Below are 20,916 nucleotides of genomic sequence, written 5' to 3'. Positions count from 1 at the left end.
GGGGTCAAAATGATCATGAGAACGGTGAGCAAAGATCCCAGAACCACACGGGGGGACCTGGTGAATGACCTGCAGAGAGCTGGGACCAAAGTAACAAAGGTCACCATCAGTAACACACTACAACGGCAGGGAATCAAATCCCGCAGTGCCAGACGTGTTCCGCTGCTGAAGCCAGTGCATGTCCAGGCCCGTCTGAAGTTTGCCAGAGAGCACATGGATGATACAGCAGAGGATTGGGAGAATGTCATGTGGTCAGATGAAACCAAAGTAGAACTTTTTGGTATAAACTCAACTCGTCGTGTTTGGAGGAAGAAGAATACTGAGTTGCATCCCAAGAACACCATACCTACTGTGAAGCATGGGGGTGGAAACATCATGCTATGGGGCTGTTTTTCTGCCAAGGGGACAGGACGACTGATCCGTGTTAAGGACAGAATGAATGGGGCCATGTATCGTGAGATTTTGAGCCAAAACCTCCTTCCATCAGTGAGAACTTTGAAGATGAAACGAGGCTGGGTCTTCCAACATGACAATGATCCAAAACACACTGCCCGGGCAACAAAGGAGTGGCTCCGTAAGAAGCATTTGAAAGTCCTGGAGTGGCCTAGCCAGTCTCCAGACCTCAACCCCATAGAAAATCTGTGGCGGGAGTTGAAAGTCCGTGTTGCTCGGCGACAGCCCCAAAACATCACTGCTCTTGAGAAGATCTGCATGGAGGAATGGGGCAAAATACCAGCTACTGTGTGTGCAAACCTGGTAAAGACCTATAGTAAACGTTTGACCTCTGTTATTGCCAACAAAGGTTATGTTACAAAGTATTGAGTTGTATTTTTGTTATTGACCAAATACTTATTTTCCACCCTGATTTACGAATAAATTCTTTACAAATCCTACCATGTGGATTCATGGATTTTTTTTTTCACATTCTGTCTCTCACAGTTGAAGTGTACCTCTGGTGCAAATTACTGACCTCTGTCATCATTTTAGGTGGGGGAACTTGCACAATCGGTGGCTGACTAAATACTTTTTTGCCCCACTGTATATACAGGTTCATGACCATTTGGGATTGATTTTATTCAGGGATTCAGCCTCCTGTTTTCTTACAGGGGTAAAGCGAACAATAATCCTTTCTTCCATAAATGATCTTGTTTTGATTCAGTCTGCATAGAGACTGTTCACACAAACATACAAAAACAGAGGGTGGGGGAGAAAGAAAGAGGGAGCTGCTGACCAAAATCAATGCCCAGTGTAGAGCTCTTCACTGGGATTAAAAAGTCTTCAAAACAAAAACAAACAAAAAACTCTATATGGTGGCCTGTGATATTGGTACTGTCACCACAAAAACCATAAAATATGTAAAACACTAGCACTGGCATAGAAATATATATCATATAACTAGCAGTGGCGTTTAGCACTGTCACCTAACCGCAAGAAGGTCCTAGGTTCAAATCCCCCAGCTTTGTGTTCTCCTTGTGCCTGTGTGGGTTGTCTCTGGGTATTTCAGCTTCCTCCCACAGTGCAGAGACGTGCATGTTAGGTTAACTGGCAATTCTAAATTGGTTGTAAGTGTGAATGTGATCACCCCTTGACAGCTGGGATATTGCTCAAGCCACCATGACACTGCATTGCATAGTCAAAAGAAAAATGGATGAATGAGTAGCAGGCAAGTGTTTAACAACAAATGAAGAGGATTGTTCAGTGGCATCTAAATTCATAGCAATAATGATGGACATGTGGGACCTCCTAAACTATTAACCAGAGGGGGAGAGGCAGTGTAGAGTCCAAACAGGTCACCAGTCTGTCAGGGTTAAATCATGTGCCTTTTGTCTGTGTCAAGAAATACAACTGGATAAAAATTAAAAATGGACACTTTGATGACCTTTGACAGTGTGATTTCCTGTTTTTGTTTTTTTTAATTGTTTTATTTATTTATTTTTTACAGTTGAATCATTTGTTAGAGTGCACTTGAGTGTGTTTTGAGTATGTGGATTGTAACATTCATGCACCGTGGGGGATAGCGATATTGTTTTTAGACAAAAATGAAAATTCTAGCTTTATATGCATTTAGATAAAGAAACTCTATTCAGCATTTGTGTTATCTGGTAGATGACAAAAATGTATGGGCACATTGTTCTGAAGATGTCTTGCCTCTCATCCAAAAATCCTCTTCAGTTCTAAAACAACTGATGATGAGTCCAAGGTATTAAACCCCTAGTGGGGGTTGTCCCCTTGGAGGTAGTCCACTATTAATCCTGTGAGTCATCACATGAGCCAGAAAAAAACCACATGGCCATTACCATCACAGAGGCCAAGGTGTGAATCCTCTGCAAAACACTCCTCCATCATGTGAGCTATTATCACAGCGCTAACATAGCAAGAGTGACAATCATTCAGAGTTACATCCATATGGGCAATTCAGACTCACTAATTAACCTAAACAATCATGTATTTGGACTGTGAAAAGTAAACAGCAGCACCCAGACAAAACCCATTTAGGCGAGAACACAAGATTAAAAAAAGAAAAGAAAAGAAAAAAACCCTAAAAAAAACCCCCAAATACCTATGCAAGTTCACAATGCTTGAGAAAAGAATACTTCATGCAACCTTGGTGTCTATTTTTATATATTTTATATAATAGATACATGAATCTTTCTCTATATATTTGTATAATATTTGAAATTCTGACCTTAATACAGGAAGTAACCACAAACAGTATATCCGACAGATCCTGGGGTTTGCATGTCAGCAATACATTCGATGGTTGTATAATCTTGAGTTGAACTAAGACAACTTCTGTCATTAAGTGGGAAATTAACACAATTAACAATTAATTATCTTATTCCTTATTAGGGAAAATAAATGTTCATGACATTTAGACTTCTTGGATGCCATAATTTTTAAGGCAGGCAGACTTAAACCTAGCACCTTGATTACTAGCTCTGAAATGCTTCTTGTGGCCTTAAAAATCTCTTCACCATCTTCCCCCTGGAGATTTTGGATTTCTACTCAGTGGTAAGTTCACACAAGCTCATACCAAGGGGAAAAAAAGCCTTGCTATCTCCTCGACTTTGTCTTGCGGCAGTCTAAAAGCACCACTTTTCATTTAGTGCTTGATTTCCTCCTTTGACAGAGTGCTCATTTTAGGTTAATGATAGGACCTTCCTGCTTGATCTTTTCGGCAATATGTTCTTCAGGTGTGAGAGGCATATCATTTGATTTGTCATTAATCAAAATGTCACTAATATGTAAATGAATCTTTCTCTGACAAGATTTAATTCAGGAGTCGTTGCAAGGGCTACTGGTGTTTACTGAGTCTGAAAGGACATCTTAATGAACTGTCACAGCCCTTGTCTGCATCTCTCGCTGCTACTTATTGTTAGTGCAGTTAAATTTATATTGGTCTACTTCTAAACAAGATCCTCAGGTCTAGAGATGTGCATAGTCTGTCACAACTAGGCATTCACAATGCAAGAAAGATCTGTGAAGTGTGATAACCGTATTCAATTTCGCGCTGACAGTGTGACTCGGCATGAATAAATACAGAAATGTCTGCTTTACTACAGTACTACACATATCTGTTTTGATAGGTACACTAGCCCAGTTATGTGCAGCAGAACTCAAGCCTGTGCTCACTGAATAAAGACATGGAGCAAATTATTTTGAACACACTTTATTAAAAAAGGTTTTATTTTTGAAATTTGTTTGTCTCACATTTTAAATATTGCTGTGACATTGAAAATGAAATGAACCAGACAAAACTAGATACGAGCATGAAAACGAGCTAAAAGGTCATACCTGATTAATGTTTATCAGCTTTTACCACAAAAACAACACAACAGCCTAACAACTTTAGCAATTTTGTTCATCTTCAGCAATTATTTATTGGTTACTTTGTTACATAGAATTCGTCAACAAAGGATTTGATGAATTGTCTGTTATAGTAGCTTTCTTATTACTATTATTACTATTAACTTTGTTATTATCAGCTTTTTGGGATTTCTTTACCTGGATGTTTGAGCGTGCATTGTTGAACATTGTTATTACTGGGATTTCTTCATTTTGGTTTTGCTCAAATAAAATTGAATTGGCTTTTGCACATCTCTCAGTTTTATGGGGTGCTTTTTTTTGGTAAAATATAAAATAGGATTCCTGTTGCTGGATTAACATTTAACTCAACAATTGCATTATTTTTCAATAGGCTAGCTAATTGCTTTTGGGTTGTTATTTTGCTGGTTAGTGATTGTATAGCTTAGGTCTTTGTGAGATACTGGTCGGAATCTCAGGGAATCGGCAGGGAATTCCTTGACCAGTATAAAGGGTGCTAGACCAAAACCCTTGTTGTCATCTCCTTGCTTGGCAGTAGAGCACCGCAATGGCGACTTGTCTGTAAAAACTCGCCAAGTATTGACCAAATAGTGAAACTAGTGAAAAAATGCAATGCAAACTGGAAACACAGAATGTTCTCTTTCAAAATAAAAAATGGGTCTTAATGCTGAAATCAACATGTTTCAAGAGGTACAACTTTTACTTTGAAAGTTAATGATTTCTTTTTCCAGTTTCATTTTTCACTATTTCACTAGCACTCAGTGAGCACTCGGCCAGTGTTTCCAGTGAAGTCGTCATATTCCACGCGCACAGACAACTACAGCAACAGGCTAGTGACCAGCTAATGGTGTGGTTATTTTTCTTAAAGCACCAAATACTTTTTTTTTGACCCATTACACTTAGTGATAGCCAGCAACTTTCAGCAACTACTCGCCGCCAGTTGGAGAATATCTATATTTTTCCCTAGCAACTGGTGGTTTCCAGAAGGTCAATTAATGGTTTTAGATGTGAGTGGTTCTGGCTTTAGCAATACTTTTTACAGACATCCAGCCACTACTCATTAGCTTGTTGAGTAAAACATTTTTACCAGCAGCCAGTGGTTGCTAGGGGGTCATCGATCAGTCTTTAGGCCTACAACACCTCTCTATCTTCTGGTATCATTAATTTATATTAAGGTTAGGTATTCTGATCACACCAACTTATGAGGTGATTTGAAAAAGGCAGAAATATAAAGATTCAGGCACAACTGAGTGCACAGAAACCCACCTTTTAAACCCAGACAATACCCAGTTCACATCTGGCTGACTGAGGTAATTACTTTACATCCGTTTTCAGTTGTCTCTCTGCCATGTCATCAGCGTTATTTCAAAGAATAGCTGACACAAGCACAACCAGAGGTAATAATATTGTTTAATGGGCAATAAAAACAGACAGTATCAAGAACACCCTACATTAGGTGACAAATGAGCTGACTTGCAGAGAATGGCAGCATGTGGCGAACTTGCTACGGATGCCATTGTTGCCACTCCCGCATTGCTGCCATCTCTGCACACTAATAATAAAACATGTCATTCAAGCTGAGAGAGAGCACTAAATATCTGTCCTGGTGCTCTCTCCCTCTGTGTACATGACCCTCAGCTTCACAGTTGTTGCTCACTTTCACAATTTTCATTCTGGTCGGAACATTTTGGCTAAAATTAGTTAAAAGGGGAGTTTTGAGGAAGCAGAAGTCAAAGTCACAAAAAAATGTTGGTGTTGTTCTGAATGCTTTTTAATAACACATTCGAAGTTGTAGGAGGTTTTACAATTTGTGGTTGACTTTGTTAATGTCTTGGTCGTCTTAGTTCTTGCTTCTGTGTTTTATTTGTGCTAAATTCATTACCATTCCTAGGTTAGATAGACAGAAGAGGCATGGAAGTTGGAAAATCAAAAAGAACAGTCTGAAGCCCCAAGATAATACACTGGAAATCATGTGTGTTTTGCCACTGCTACATAAAAAATTCTATGGTTAATTCAGTGTTTTAGACAATTTATGAGTTCCCGCATATGGCTTTCAAAGTGCATCTGAAATACTGTCAGTCTGCAGTTCATGCTTGTATTTTAATCCATCCGTTTCCGGATATTATTTTTAAGTAGTCTGGATTCGACCAGACCAACACTAAGAATCCTTTAGTTGAAATAGCTCACCATATATGCCTTTAGACTTAAGCGGAAACCACAGTACCTGAAGGAAATACGCTCTAATAAGGAAGAGTATGGTGTCACCTGCTGTCACCGCTAAGCATCTGTGCTGCCCATCTGTGTGAGTGTGTGTTTTAATCAGAAGGTGTTTCTAAGCAACATCACAGATGAGCAACACTTAACCTAATAAACATCTTGATTAAAGTTATGTATATATTTTAGTTGCTCCGGCCTACTGAAGGTTTTCTAATGAGTGCAATTATTGTATAGTACTTAACACTACGAAAATAAATATCTTATTTAATCCATTTTTTTATGTTTTTCAGGGCGAATCCATAATGCTGAAAAAACTGTGGTTCCACAGTAGTTTCTTCAACCGGTAAACAGAAACCTATATTAACGATCGGGCATTGAGTGGGCAGACATAATTAACGTACTAAGACAACTGAAGTATTATAAACACCAACACACAAAACAAGAAACCTAATTAACAACAAAGCTGCAATTTGGTGTGCACTCTTTACCAAACTCGGAAGGCACAGTATCTGCAAGCTTGTGATTAATTGAGCAGTGAGGATGCTGCTTTCTGGCACTGAAATGAATTGCTGAACAGCAGCGCTTGATAAAACTAGCAGGAACTCCACTTGTGAAGTACTGAGTTAAGTTGGAGTTTGCAGTATATTATATTGGCTGTTTAACCTCTGGGTGGCTTTTTCTAAATTTAATTCAGAGGGGCTTCTTTTTACATACATAAGTTATTATGTACTGAATTACTTTGTGAACGTGTGTAACGTGTCAACTCACAATTTAAGCAGGGAGGCCTTCACCATAAAACTAACACATAAACATTTAACACATTACTTGATAAAAACTGCCCAGTAATTGAAATCAATAGGAAACACAATTATGCAGGAAGACCATGGATGACAAAAGGACTACAAAATGCCAGCAAAAAAAAGAATACCCTATATCGAGAATTCATAAAACAGAGAACAATAGAAACTGAAATGAAGTATAAAACTTACAAAAATAAATTAACTAATATAATGAGATCCTGTAAAAGAGAGTATTACATTAAAAGGTTAGAACACAATAAAGATAACACAAGAGATATATGGAATGTATTAAACAGAATAATCAAAAATGAATCAAGGAATAATGATTACCCTGGGTACTTTATAGAAGGGACAAGAAGTATTAATAACATGGAAGAGATAGTAAATGGCTTTAATGAATTCTTCGTAAACATAGGGCCAAAACTGGCAGAAGAAATAAAGGTTGATGGAATAGAAAGGGACACTGGTGAAAATATTGAAAGGAATAGTAGCTCAATGTTTTTAAGAGCAGTGGAAGAGAAAGAGATTTATGACATAGTTAGAGGACTTAAGAACAAAACCAGTACAGACTGGAATAATATTGATATGGTAACGGTAAAGACAGTTATTGATGGTATCGTAAAACCATTAAAATATATATTCAACTTGTCGTTTCAAAAAGGAGTTTTTCCACAAAAAATGAAAGTTGCTAAAGTTATTCCCATTTACAAAACCGGTGAAAGACATCATTTTACAAACTATAGACCAGTGTCAATACTCTCCCAGTTCTCTAAGATACTGGAAAAACTCTTCATAAAAAGATTTGACAGTTTTGTGGAAAAATATGAATTAATGACAGCTAGTCAGTATGGGTTCAGAAACAACAGATCAACAGCTTTGGCACTGATAGATTTAATGGAAAAGATAACGGAATGTATGGATAATAAGAGGTATGCGCTCGGAGTTTTCTTAGATCTAAAGAAGGCGTTTGATACTGTTAATCATGAAATTCTATTAAAAAAAACTGGAAAAGCCAATTCAAGGAGATTTCTGTACTATATAAAAATCTAAGAGAGAACACGGCAACATCAACTGAATACATAAAAAAGAAATGGGAGCAGGAAATAAAAACTGATATCTCAACTGAGGAATGGTTAGATATGTGTGAAACCCAGAACACAACGACTAACTCAAGATGCTGGAGAGAATTTGGGTGGAAACACCTTACTCGATTCTTTATTACACCAAAAATCAAAAGTAAACAGACTCAAGACAGTTTGCCATGCTGGAGAAGATGTGGTAACATGGAAGCACATCATACGCACGTGTTTTGGGAGTGCCTGAAACTGCATAATTTTTGGAAGAACGTGAGTCTTGTAATAGGCAATATCTTGGGCTACCAATTACCACACAATTTTAAAACTGTATATCTTGGGAATATTAGAGAGTATGTTCTGTACGACGACTTGTATTTGACAAAAATCCTATTGATAGCTGCAAAGAAAGCTATAACAAGAAACTGGTACAAACTGGATCCGCCTTCATCAAAAGACTGGTTAAATATTGTTGGAGAAATCTATGCAATGGAAAAAATGACTTACATTCTCAGATTAAAGGAAGATATTTTCGTTGCTAAGTGGGAGAAGTGGACATTGTATGGCACCAAGGAAAATTAATGAACGAACAAAACATTTAAGGTCTATGACTCTGTATATCTATTGATGCATGCCTGTATAAAAGTACATATATAAGCTGGAGTATGTATGCTGCTGAGCAAAGGCAGGCATGCATACGGTAGTTGATTAGAATTGGCACCCACACCTTTTGTTCGCTTTAGTTCTGTTTTGTTTTGACTGTGTGCTTGCATGGTTATTTCTCCTGTAATGCAAAACATGTCTATGTTTAAACTGTGACAAAACTATCAATAAAAATTACAGTGTCAAAAAAAAACAAAAAACTGGAAAAGTACGGGTTTAGGGGAGTGGTTTTGGAATGGTTAAAAAGCTATGTAGGGAATAGGCAACAATATGTACAAATAAATGAATATAAATCTAATTTGATGGATATAGCTTGTGGAGTACCTCAAGGTTCAGTACTGGGTCCAAAAATGTTTATTATGTACTTAAATGATATCTGCAGAGTATCGGAGATTTTAAAGTTTGTAATATTTGCAGATGACACAAATATACTGTGTTCAGGTGTGGAGTTGCCACAGGTTTTGGAAATGATCACACAGGAATTAACGATATTAAAGAAGTGGTTTGATATAAATAAATTATCATTGAATCTAGATAAAACCAAATTTATGTTGTTTGGAAACCAAAAGAAAAACATCGAAGTAGAAATATGTGTTGACAATGTATATTTAGAAAGAGTAAATGAAATAAAATTTCTTGGGGTGATCATTGACCACAAGCTCTGTTGGAAGCCACACATTACTTATGTTCGGGGGAAATTGGCACGGGGCATTGCCGTCCTGGGGAAAGCAAAGCATATGTTGGATCAGAAAGCACTGCACATTTTATACTGTGCTTTACTACTGCCATATATGAGCTACTGTGTAGAGGTCTGGGGAAACACATACAAAAGTAACACACAAACAATAACTATAATACAGAAAAGGGCCATTAGATTAATAAATAATGTAGGGTACAGGGACCATACAAATGCACTCTTTGTCAAAATGCAAGCTATCAAATTCCAAGACTTGGTGAAGCTTAAAACAGCGCAGATAATGTATAAAGTAAGAAATAAACTGCTTCCCAAAGAAATCTGTAAATTGTTCATAGAAAGAGAAGGTGGGTATAACTTAAGAGGGAGATGGAATTTAAAAATACAAAGTGCTAGAACAACTTTAAGAACTATGTCTTTCTCAATTGCAGGAGTTAAATTATGGAACAGTCTAACAGAAGAAATAAAAGACAGTCAAAACATAAAACAGTTTAAAGTAAAATATAAAAACCTAATTTTAAATAAGTATAAGAATGAAGAAAACGGGGTTAACCCAGGACGGTAATGTTGCTGGAAATGGTGTTGCGGTTCTTTTTTGTTTTTGTTTTTTTGTTTTGGTTTGTTGTTTTTCCATAACTTGTGTACCTGCAAATATACACATTCTGTATTTTTCATATGAAAGAAACTATACTGTGGTGGGGCTTGCTAATTTCTTGTTTTGATTTATGTATGTTATGTTTTGTTTTACTTCATATGTTTCATATGTTTCATATGTTGTTTGTTTAATTTAAGACAAAAAAAAATTTAATGAATGAGAGGTAAAACTTGAGGGGGTAGGGACAAATAAGTAAATACTTCAGCCTACTCCTTTTCAAACAAATAATGGAATGATATTTTGTAATGATTGTGAAGGCACATGTTTGAAATGTTTGAAATAAAAATGAACTGAACTGAACTGAACTGAACATGACATGGCATTATTTTATCATTTGGTAGAGAGCATTTCAAAACTGGAATTGATCAAGCACGTGCTTTGTTGATTATAATAATTTTTGTTTTGTAATTTTAATAACGTGGCTAATTAAGACCATAGAAACAAGTTTATAACGAGCCATGGTGCTGCTCATAAAACTTTTCTGTCCCTGATTCTAAAACTTTTTAAATTTCCATTGATAGCTGTTACTGTTCAGCCTAGAGGGTAGATTATTTATGCAAGTGTTGGTGCATCACAGATTTTTTTTTTTTTTTTGAATAAATCTAAAAATTCTAGCACATGGCCCATTTTCCTTCTTTGAATTGTGCTACTCTAAACCTTCTGAAACCTAATTACTCTTCCCCAAAAGCCTGTCCTGAGGCAGGAGAAAACCGTTGTGTAATGGGAACGTGATGGTAAACAATTCTGCAAAAACTGGTACATCCCTAGATTGTGTCTGCACATGTGTCTGTGAAAAGACAAAAACACACAAATTTATAGCATGCTGAAAACAGTGTGTGACAAAACTGTAGATTTCTTGTGCGCTTTAAAAAACCTGAATGTGCTTTTTCTGTATTTGCTTTTTTTTTTTCTTACTCATGTGTTAAAGGCAGTCCCCAGAGCTTTAGAAACTTTTGTGACATCCTCCATTCTGACTGTATCCCGCTCATCTCAGTGCAACAAATGACCCATTCTGGGTTACGCCCTGTGCTTTTCTTTTTCTTTTTCCTTTTCTTTCTTTTTCTTTTTTTTTTTGAATAGATGTTGCTGTATATTTTGCATACCATTATGCATCTTAGTGATTCTCAGTGTCCAAACAGTTAAAGATAACACAAATCTTCTACATGTTACAAACTTTTTAAAGGTCACTGTGGACTTTCTATTTCTATTTATCAAATAACCTTAATTAAATGATTAACTCCACAGACAAAAAAATGTTAGATGGCTAACTCAAAGGACAATCAGTGTGGACTGAATTTATTTTTATTGCAGATTAACGTGCAGATTATTTTCATGATCAGAATGTTTGCTGTTTGCTCTATAAACTATCAGAATATGGTTAAAAAAACTGACTACCAGAAAATATTCAAATTCAAGAAATTGGAGTTAAGAGATTATCACAGTAGCTTCTGATTGATTCAGCAACCAATTCATCATTGTAGCTTTGGATCAAAACCCTTCATCATGTTTATAGGCAGGTAATTTCTTGCTTTTAATGTGGTTTTTCCAGTCAGTCGAAGACACTTGAGATGCTTTTGAGTAAAACATACTAATTAGACAAAATAGATCCACAAGAAAGAAAATCTGTGCCTTCACAGAGGACACTCTCCCTGGGGTGTTGTGGTACCCTGGAGTTTATTTAAAGTACAAAGCTATAATTGTAGCAAATGTAGTGCCACAATGACAAGTAGATAAACTATTGTCCCACTTCTGTAGCTATCTCTGGTAAATCTAGAAGCTGTTTGTGATGATACTCTTTTTGTGTCATGTTATCTCTTCTATTTTGAATGTGTGCACCTTTTCACAGTGTTGTTAGTTGAGAGCATGATGCCAAATCATGAAAACTGTGAAACAGAATGTAAGTCACTTAACAAACTAACACTTTATACTTGTTTCTTTAATCTCGGGACAGCACTGTTGAGATAAAAATGTGCAGTGAAATGAGAGTGGCTGCATAATATGCACTTGTGGTTCATTTTTATCAATATTTTTCAATGACCTCACATAATAGGCCCCAGTCTGGGGCATGGCAATTTATTCCATTGTCCATTACGTATTGTTTTTGCCTGTTTGGTTTGCCAAAGCGGTGGGTAGTTATAAATAAGGCTATATCCAAATATTCCTCTGTTCAGCTATTTGTTAGTTAAGCGGGTATTCTTTTTTGGGACTGGGATCACCAGTCCCAAAAGAGTTGATCTCATTGTTTTTTAAACAACACCTTTTCATACACTTTTAGTGGGCTAACTAAACACATTTCAAAAGTATGTGGGGACCATTATCATGGTGCTGTCCAATAGTGTCGCACTCTCAAGCCTAGAAATACTACTCTCTCGTTCTCTCTGCTGTATACATTGTGAAAGGAAGCAGCTAGGCTTCAGAGTGACAGCAGACATGCATGGTGAGAGGAAAAATTAAGGAAAACTAAGAGCTCCAGGGTTCTTTCTAACTTTATCCCTAATTGACCATTTTATGTATAAATATATCTGAAATCACAGCAAATTAGAGCTAACCTCATCTCACTCGCCTGGTGAAACTTATATTATTTGCTGTTGATAACTACCGATGCTTTAAACCCGCCCAAAATTGTATTTGAAATGGCCCTAATGAGATGCACCAATTGCCAGCTATTCAGTTTGTTAACTCATGCTGGTGACGTGTGTGTTATAACATTGCATGCAAATTGCACACTTCTCCTGACACCTGCTGTACATGCATAGTGGTTAAATGACCAAATCTTATCAGTAACCCAGGTTGTCAATTAAGGTTCTTTTGGATTAATGTCATATAACCTTTAAAATACATTACTGTGTCACTACTCCTCCAGAACTCTGACCACATTGACCCTGAAACTAATGACCAATTGATTAACATTAGCTACCTCTGTTTGCTAATTAGCACTCACCCTTGCTGTGACAGTGACGAATTTTGTGCCCTTCACCTGCTTAAAGGGAGCGTTATTGACCTATCCAGATTGAAAATCCTTACAACTGCCTGTACCTTTGTATGTTTTCACTGTGGAAGGATCCTCCGTAAGATATATGTAAACACAGACAAAGTCAAGCTCTGGCAGGGACTTCACTGTTTTCAGTGATTGAAATAATGGAGTTGGTAATTTGTTTTCTTCATTTGTGGTTTAAATGGTAGAAAATTAATGAGCTGGTGCTGCGGTACTATGAAGTGTCCAATGTTGACCAGTTCGTTCCGTCGTGTGGCTCTCAATACCAGCCACCTCATTGAAAACTATGAATATGTGACTCCATTCAGTCAGATGGCAGTACTGTATTACTGATAAACATGAGAGTCTGATTTTTTTCTTCAGAAATGCGTCCCCACATATCATTCTGTTTCATCATATTTGTTGTTACACTGTGCAGCTGAATGTGGTGAATAATGATGTTATAGATGACATCTCTTTGACAGATGGCAGTCGCTCAGCTGTTTATATTCTGGCTCTGTGAAAGATGTAATCTTGTCGAAACATCCTGACTGAATTTCTACTTTCTTTCCTGCTTCTGCTTTGCATCATCGGAAACCCTGCTTTGGACTATTTTTGAAACATTTTGATTTATTATTAACATAGGTGCATTACAGATACGTGGTAGATGACAGTGAACTTAATATTAATAAAAAACAACCCATAAACCATCTGAACATTCACCTTCACTGGCTATATTATAGTAATGTTATTCACTTGCACACGTTGATTGTGATTTATTGTTCATTTGTGGTGTTGCAGTGATGAGTAGTGTGTAGTCATTACTGTGGAAAGCATGCTTTCTTTACTTTTCTCCATAGCTTATACTAATTCAGTGTAAAAACAGGAAGGGCTATCATTATCGGCATGACTTAATTATTGCACTGCAATTTATTATGGTTCTGACTAACCAATTAATTTTCTTTCAAATGCTGTTTGCTGTTCAGACTCTGTTTTCATGGGGTTACCCTAGTAACCAAATGTTTGGTGTTTAAAATGTCATTAAAATGTCAGAGGAAGATGAAAAATGTTCATAACCAACATTAAACGAATCCTAGGCGACATATGAAATGTCATGTTTGGTATGAAGAGCAGTCCACAACTAAAAGATGTTTAGTTTATGATTACAAGGCTTGGTAGTATTTCTATAAATACAAATAACCTAGACAATATGTTGAATATCAAAGTAGCTGGCAGATCGACTACTCGGCCGATTCAGTCAAAATAGTTATTATAAACTTTATAAAGGCTATTTATTTTCAGCACTTTTACTTTAATGCAGTCACCACTGATTTTGACATTTTCCCTTCAGTTGTAACTACCATCTGTGACTTAAAACCAATAGCTCAATAGACACAGTCCCCTTCTTTTATGGCTTGGTTAGATAAGGTATCACAAATAATTTGCATCTTGGTGTTTGAGAAGTTACACTGACATACACCAGTGAACTGTTTATTACATTACAATAGGGCACTGGTATTTTTCACAGTGCTGCTGTTTTCCCGTCTATGGCGTGTTCTTCTGCCTCAAGCATTCACATCACTTCTGCTTATTCTTATTGTACATACAAAGCTCTGCCAGGAACATTTTAATATCATAAAAACTGTCTAACTAGTTTTGACAAGAGCAGCTGTCATTTGCATTATCTTGACTCTAAGTAGCAATCCATTACTATTATTAAGTGTTTTAAAATACTGTAGAAATGATGATGTTGTTCTAAATAGCAGACCGTATAGTTTCTTCCTTTACAAAGTCAACATAATGATGTTAAGAGTGAATTTACCAGAAAATGGCAAAAAACCCTTACTCATATTTCAACTAAGTACAGCGGATTAAACCTACTAGTAACACATGTTACGTCATCTAGTAAAATCAGCTATTACAATGAAAGCAAGCTTGCACTCATTTAAATACTGGATTATGGATCTTAAAAATATCTGCCTCATGTTCACTGCAGCAGTAGTTGCACAAATGTCTGTCTTTCAAGGAAGTAAGTGAGAATTCTGCCATACATTGCCATACATTACAGCCAGCCCCCTACTCTTACCTGCTAATACAAGTTTGTTACATTTTGAAAATGTCAGAGCAGAGAAAGTACATTCATCATTCCCTTAGGTTTTGTCAAAGTGCTGTGCATGATAGATTGATGAGCTGACGCACAAGGTCTGATTCATTGTCCCTCACATTTCCTTGCAGGCGACAAAAATGTAATGACATGAGCATAAGTACAGGCCTGCAAACTTTTTAAAAATAAAGGTCCACCATTATCAGTAGTGCCAGGTTGCTACATTTCCTTCTGTCCATCTATCTTAACCTGCTGTGTGTAGTGTTGGGAGCCTGTGGCCCAGATCTGTCATTCCTATTCACATTATTTATTCCCCTCTGCCTCATTGACATTGGCAGTAGACTTGGCCAGTCCCAGTTGGCCCATTCTGAAATTGCTTACCGTAGAAACATCCCCACAGTACCAACAGACTGCTACCCCCCATACCAGCTGTTCAGTAGTCACATTCACCTAATGTAACCTACTGAGTCCCCCCCAAAAGAACCCTCCAAAAAACAAAAACCAACCTACCCTCAAAAAAATAGTTCTAGTTTAGTACAGATTGTCTGAAGAACTGCCCAGTTGAGACTCATATTGCAGAGCTTAATGTGACTTCTGGTTTTGCCCTTTTCTGCAGAGGAAGCTCTTGAGGAGGTGGTCGGATTAACTGAAGGAGCTGAACTTGGGGCTTAGTTTGTTTCCAAGTTTTAACAAGCTTTCATCCCATTTCCCACTCCTTCTTCACTGTTTCTCTTCATTTGCATTCTCTCATTGTACAGTTGCACAATAATGCAGTGTTTGTACCTGAATACTTTGACGTAATCAAAATGCTGCTCAGATTCTTCTAAAGGAGTGTGGACAAATGTAGGCCAGAACTCTACAGAATGACAAATACCTTTAAAGTGATACACAATAGAGTTCTCTCTGAATTTATTACAGCTATACTCAGTAGATTACAGATTAGCAGACATATATTGTACTGGTGGTGTTAATTATTAAAGTTAATTACACTGTCTTAAGGTTAGAGAAGTGACCACTCTTTCATTGATGGTTTGATGGGATTGTTGACTGAGCTTTTTTTATGTGCAGAGCCAGCATTTGCTGTTTTCAGACTCCACTGAAACTTTGCCTTCCATTGAAACGATCCACAACACAATGCTGCTGTAGAAAGGCTACCCCCCCATCAAAAGCCTGACCCACTCTGAAACCTATTGTGTTTGTGCACTTATCATCTGGCTGGCTTTACATACATACATACCTGCACGTTTTTAATTCTGCCCCCCTGTACCATTATCAGCAAAACATTGCTTTTTGAACACATTATATATGTAAATACCCCAGAATACCTTCAATAGCACATGGGGAAATTTACTTTGTGCAAATTGTAAGATTTTTTTTTCATGTCCAATACATTTTATGTTATGTTTCTAACTTTTAATTATTTTGTTTTTAACAGAGACCATGACGACCGCCACCTCCCCTATCCTATTGAAATGGGACCCAAAGAGTCTTGAAATTCGCACCTTGACTGTGGAGCGGCTTCTGGAGCCCCTGGTGACACAGGTAGATAAATCTATGACATAAACATAACACGGTTTTAAGTTACCAGCCATAGCCAGAGCAAAGTCATAACTTTTGGTAATCCACTCATTTGTTTGCAGTAAATAATGTTTGGAGAATTTCTGAAGTCTAATGGTGTCAATATTAATGAACAAGTAAACAAGCTATAATTGTTACAGTTCAGTATCAGAGCAGCAATTACTTTCTGGTTGCACCTTGGCTGGATCACTTGTTACAAGGTTGTTAAACTGTATTGGTTTACAGCCAGGGACTTTGGCTCATCGCAAATGACTTTGCCTTTTAAGCTGAACAGATGGCTGAAGCAGACTTTGATCACGTTGGCTTATTGTGACAGAGTTTCTGACTAGAATTGAATATTGTTTCTATTTAGTAGATTCACTTTCAGGTTCTTGTTTTGTCTATTATAGTATTATATTAGATTATATACAGAGATCCCTCGCTATAACGCGGTTCACCTTTCGCGGCCTCGCTGTTTCACTGATATTTTTTTATTGTATTTTATTTTTTTAACAGCGCATTGTGTTCTGCGTCTTGACTGGCTGTAGACCATTGTCAGTCAATCTCGTGCTGTGTCTCCTTTACAGTAAAGAATGCGTTCAGCTTGTCAAATTTACATAAATCTTCGATTGCTAGCAGTGTGACTCTGAAGTGCTGTACTGTATGTTTGTAAGTTTTCTTCTCAACAAACACAACAGTGTCGATAAAATGCGGTAGCACCCAAAGGCAGAGGAATATGCTAACCATCGCACAAAAAGTTGAACTTCTAGACATGCTAAAGGAAGGTAGAAATTACCGTATTTTTCAGAGCATATGGCACAACTGATTATAAGGCGCATTAAGCAAAACAAAACAGTCAGATAAGTCAAACTTTACTCAACTCATTCTTCTTGCTTGCTACTACCATTGATTCATTAATGTTGAATTCTCTCGCAGCTGCTCTATTCCCATGTTCTGGGCCCTGAATATGAACCCCTCAAAACAGGGTTTGATCTTTGGTTTCATTCTATAATACTGGACTTATTTTTCTACGAAGGTTTGAACTTTGAGAGTGTTTAAACAAGAGAGAAAAGTGTGAAAATGTTCCCCAAAAACTTCCGCAATAAACGAGGGACCACTGTATAGTAATGAGTTCATCACTGTCGAGTCTGTTAAAGGTAAAATGATTCAAAAGTGTGTCACCTTTCAATAACTGTAGTATTTCCAACAGTTTTCTCTGTTGAAGAAGCAAAAGAAAGACTTTGTAGAAACTATACTGAAATGATAAAAAAACAAAATATACAGTGGGGCAAAAAAGTATTTAGTCAGCCACCGATTGTGCAAGTTCCCCCACCTAAAATGATGACAGAGGTCAGTAATTTGCACCAGAGGTACACTTCAACTGTGAGAGACAGAATGTGAAAAAAAAATCCATGAATCCACATGGTAGGATTTGTAAAGAATTTATTCGTAAATCAGGGTGGAAAATAAGTATTTGGTCAATAACAAAAATACAACTCAATACTTTGTAACATAACCTTTGTTGGCAATAACAGAGGTCAAACGTTTACTATAGGTCTTTACCAGGTTTGCACACACAGTAGCTGGTATTTTGGCCCATTCCTCCATGCAGATCTTCTCGAGAGCAGTGATGTTTTGGGGCTGTCGCCGAGCAACACGGACTTTCAACTCCCGCCACAGATTTTCTATGGGGTTGAGGTCTGGAGACTGGCTAGGCCACTCCAGGACTTTCAAATGCTTCTTACGGAGCCACTCCTTTGTTGCCCGGGCGGTGTGTTTTGGATCATTGTCATGTTGGAAGACCCAGCCTCGTTTCATCTTCAAAGTTCTCACTGATGGAAGGAGGTTTTGGCTCAAAATCTCACGATACATGGCCCCATTCATTCTGTCCTTAACACGGATCAGTCGTCCTGTCCCCTTGGCAGAAAAACAGCCCCATAGCATGATGTTTCCACCCCCATGCTTCACAGTAGGTATGGTGTTCTTGGGATGCAACTCAGTATTCTTCTTCCTCCAAACACGACGAGTTGAGTTTATACCAAAAAGTTCTACTTTGGTTTCATCTGACCACATGACATTCTCCCAATCCTCTGCTGTATCATCCATGTGCTCTCTGGCAAACTTCAGACGGGCCTGGACATGCACTGGCTTCAGCAGCGGAACACGTCTGGCACTGCGGGATTTGATTCCCTGCCGTTGTAGTGTGTTACTGATGGTGACCTTTGTTACTTTGGTCCCAGCTCTCTGCAGGTCATTCACCAGGTCCCCCCGTGTGGTTCTGGGATCTTTGCTCACCGTTCTCATGATCATTTTGATCCCACAGGATGAGATCTTGCGTGGAGCCCCAGATCGAGGGAGATTATCAGTGGTCTTGTATGGCCTGGCCTGTATTTATATAGCGCTTTACTAGTCCCTAAGGACCCCAAAGCGCTTTACATATCCAGTCATCCACCCATTCACGCACACATTCACACACTGGTGATGGCAAGCTACATTGTAGCCACAGCCACCCTGGGGCGCACTGACAGAGGCGAGGCTGCTGGACACTGGCGCCACCGGGCCCTCTGACCACCACCAGTAGGCAACGGGTGAAGTGTCTTGCCCAAGGACACAACGACCAAGACTGTCCAAGCCGGGGCTCGAACCGGCAACCTTCCGATTGCAAGGCGAACTCCCAACTCTTGAGCCACGATCGCCCAATTGTATGTCTTCCATTTTCTGATGATTGCTCCCACAGTTGATTTTTTCACACCAAGCTGCTTGCCTATTGTAGATTCACTCTTCCCAGTCTGGTGCAGGTCTACAATACTTTTCCTGGTGTCCTTCGAAAGCTCTTTGGTCTTGGCCATGGCGGAGTTTGGAGTCTGACTGTTTGAGGCTGTGGACAGGTGTCTTTTATACAGATGATGAGTTCAAACAGGTGCCATTCATACAGGTAACGAGTGGGGGACAGAAAAGCTTCTTACAGAAGACGTTACAGGTCTGTGAGAGCCAGAGATTTTCCTTGTTTGAGGTGACCAAATACTTATTTTCCACCCCAATTTACGAATAAATTCTTTACAAATCCTACCATGTGAATTCATGGATTTTTTTTTCACATTCTGTCTCTCACAGTTGAAGTGTACCTCTGGTGCAAATTACTGACGTCTGTCATCATTTTAAGTGGGGGAACTTGCACAATCGGTGGCTGACTAAATACTTTTTTGCCCCACTGTAAACCATGTGCAACCACTGATACATAAGCAATAAATAATTATGAAAGCAATGAATATGAGAAACTCCACATGGAAAATATTTACCTGTACGAAATTGGAAAGGTTAGTGACCAGGGGAACATTAGTCAAAACATAGTTGTAGCTATGTTTAGCAGGTAAACAACAAGTCACAGTGTTCTGGTGTTCTAGTGTTCTGGCTGAAGAAAAGGGACTGTAACCATAGATCAGAAAGTTAAATCAGAAAATGAATACCACACACAATAGTGTGGAACAGGAACATGTACACAGACAGGTAACAAAAGAAAAGGAAAGAAAACAGTGGAATAGTGAGAAAAGATAAACAAGGTAATGATGCAAGGGGAACACATTTTGCACCAGAAAAAACAAACCAAAGTAAACAAACAAAAAGCCAAACTAAAGAAAAACTTTTTATGGTCTTTGGTACCCCCCCACACACACACACACATACACCCAAACAAACAAACAAACAAACAAACAAACAAACAGACAGACAGACAGACAGACAGACAGACAGACAGACAGACAGACAGACAGACAGACAGACAGACAAAAAAACCTTAGTTTCCTCTGCTAAAGAACAAGAAAATGAGTTGTATATTGGAATTATTTTCTATGGTCAGGTGACATGAAGATAAATCTCTCTGTATAAGATTTGATCCAGCACACTTACTGTGAACCTGGCCAGAACTGCCACATTGTTGCATAGTTCTGACAGTGAAGCATTGAGGTGAGAATGCAGCAGTACAAGGCTGCGTGAATGCCAAAAGCTTTTGTGGAGATAGCACTTTGAATTCCTATGGCTATACCGAAAATATGGGTAACAATGTCAGAAGCTCAACAGAACAGCAATATTTCAGCATAACAATCCCAAAACACTGTCAAAAGACTCACTACAGAAGAGGAAAAAAACAAGTAAAAACCATGACCTCGCTATGTGTGTTTCCTGGAATAGAAGAACTTTTGGGTGTTTTAAAGAGGTAGAGCATCATAACCCCTCCAGCTACAAGCTGCTGAAGAAATCACATCTTTTTTTCCAGAAAATGTATGCAACACTACAATCCTTCATGCTGAGGAGGATTCACTCCTCCTTAGTACAGAGGGTTTTATCAGAGACGTTT

The 20,916-nt window shown here is 38.0% G+C and overlaps 1 protein-coding gene across 1 annotated transcript in view; it reads left to right on the top strand.

The window, feature by feature from the left end:
* ctnna2 (catenin (cadherin-associated protein), alpha 2) overlaps positions 1 to 20,916 on the top strand; it is a 333,673-nt gene that overhangs the window by 17,439 nt on the left and 295,318 nt on the right. Inside the window, exon 2 of the mRNA XM_086295702.1 lies at positions 16,441 to 16,547. Coding sequence (XP_086151828.1) covers positions 16,446 to 16,547 — 102 coding nt within the window. The 5' untranslated portion in view covers positions 16,441 to 16,445. The remainder of the gene's footprint in view (positions 1 to 16,440; positions 16,548 to 20,916) is intronic.

Source organism: Aulonocara sp. 'chitande type north' Nkhata Bay, linkage group LG6, assembly GCF_057382095.1.
Source record: "Aulonocara sp. 'chitande type north' Nkhata Bay isolate Kocher_YH1m ecotype deep benthic linkage group LG6, A_spYH_male_GT1.1, whole genome shotgun sequence".
Taxonomy (NCBI): Eukaryota; Metazoa; Chordata; class Actinopteri; order Cichliformes; family Cichlidae; genus Aulonocara; species Aulonocara sp. 'chitande type north' Nkhata Bay.
Note: the sequence above shows the minus strand (reverse complement) of the source record. Positions and strands in the feature narration are given on the sequence as shown.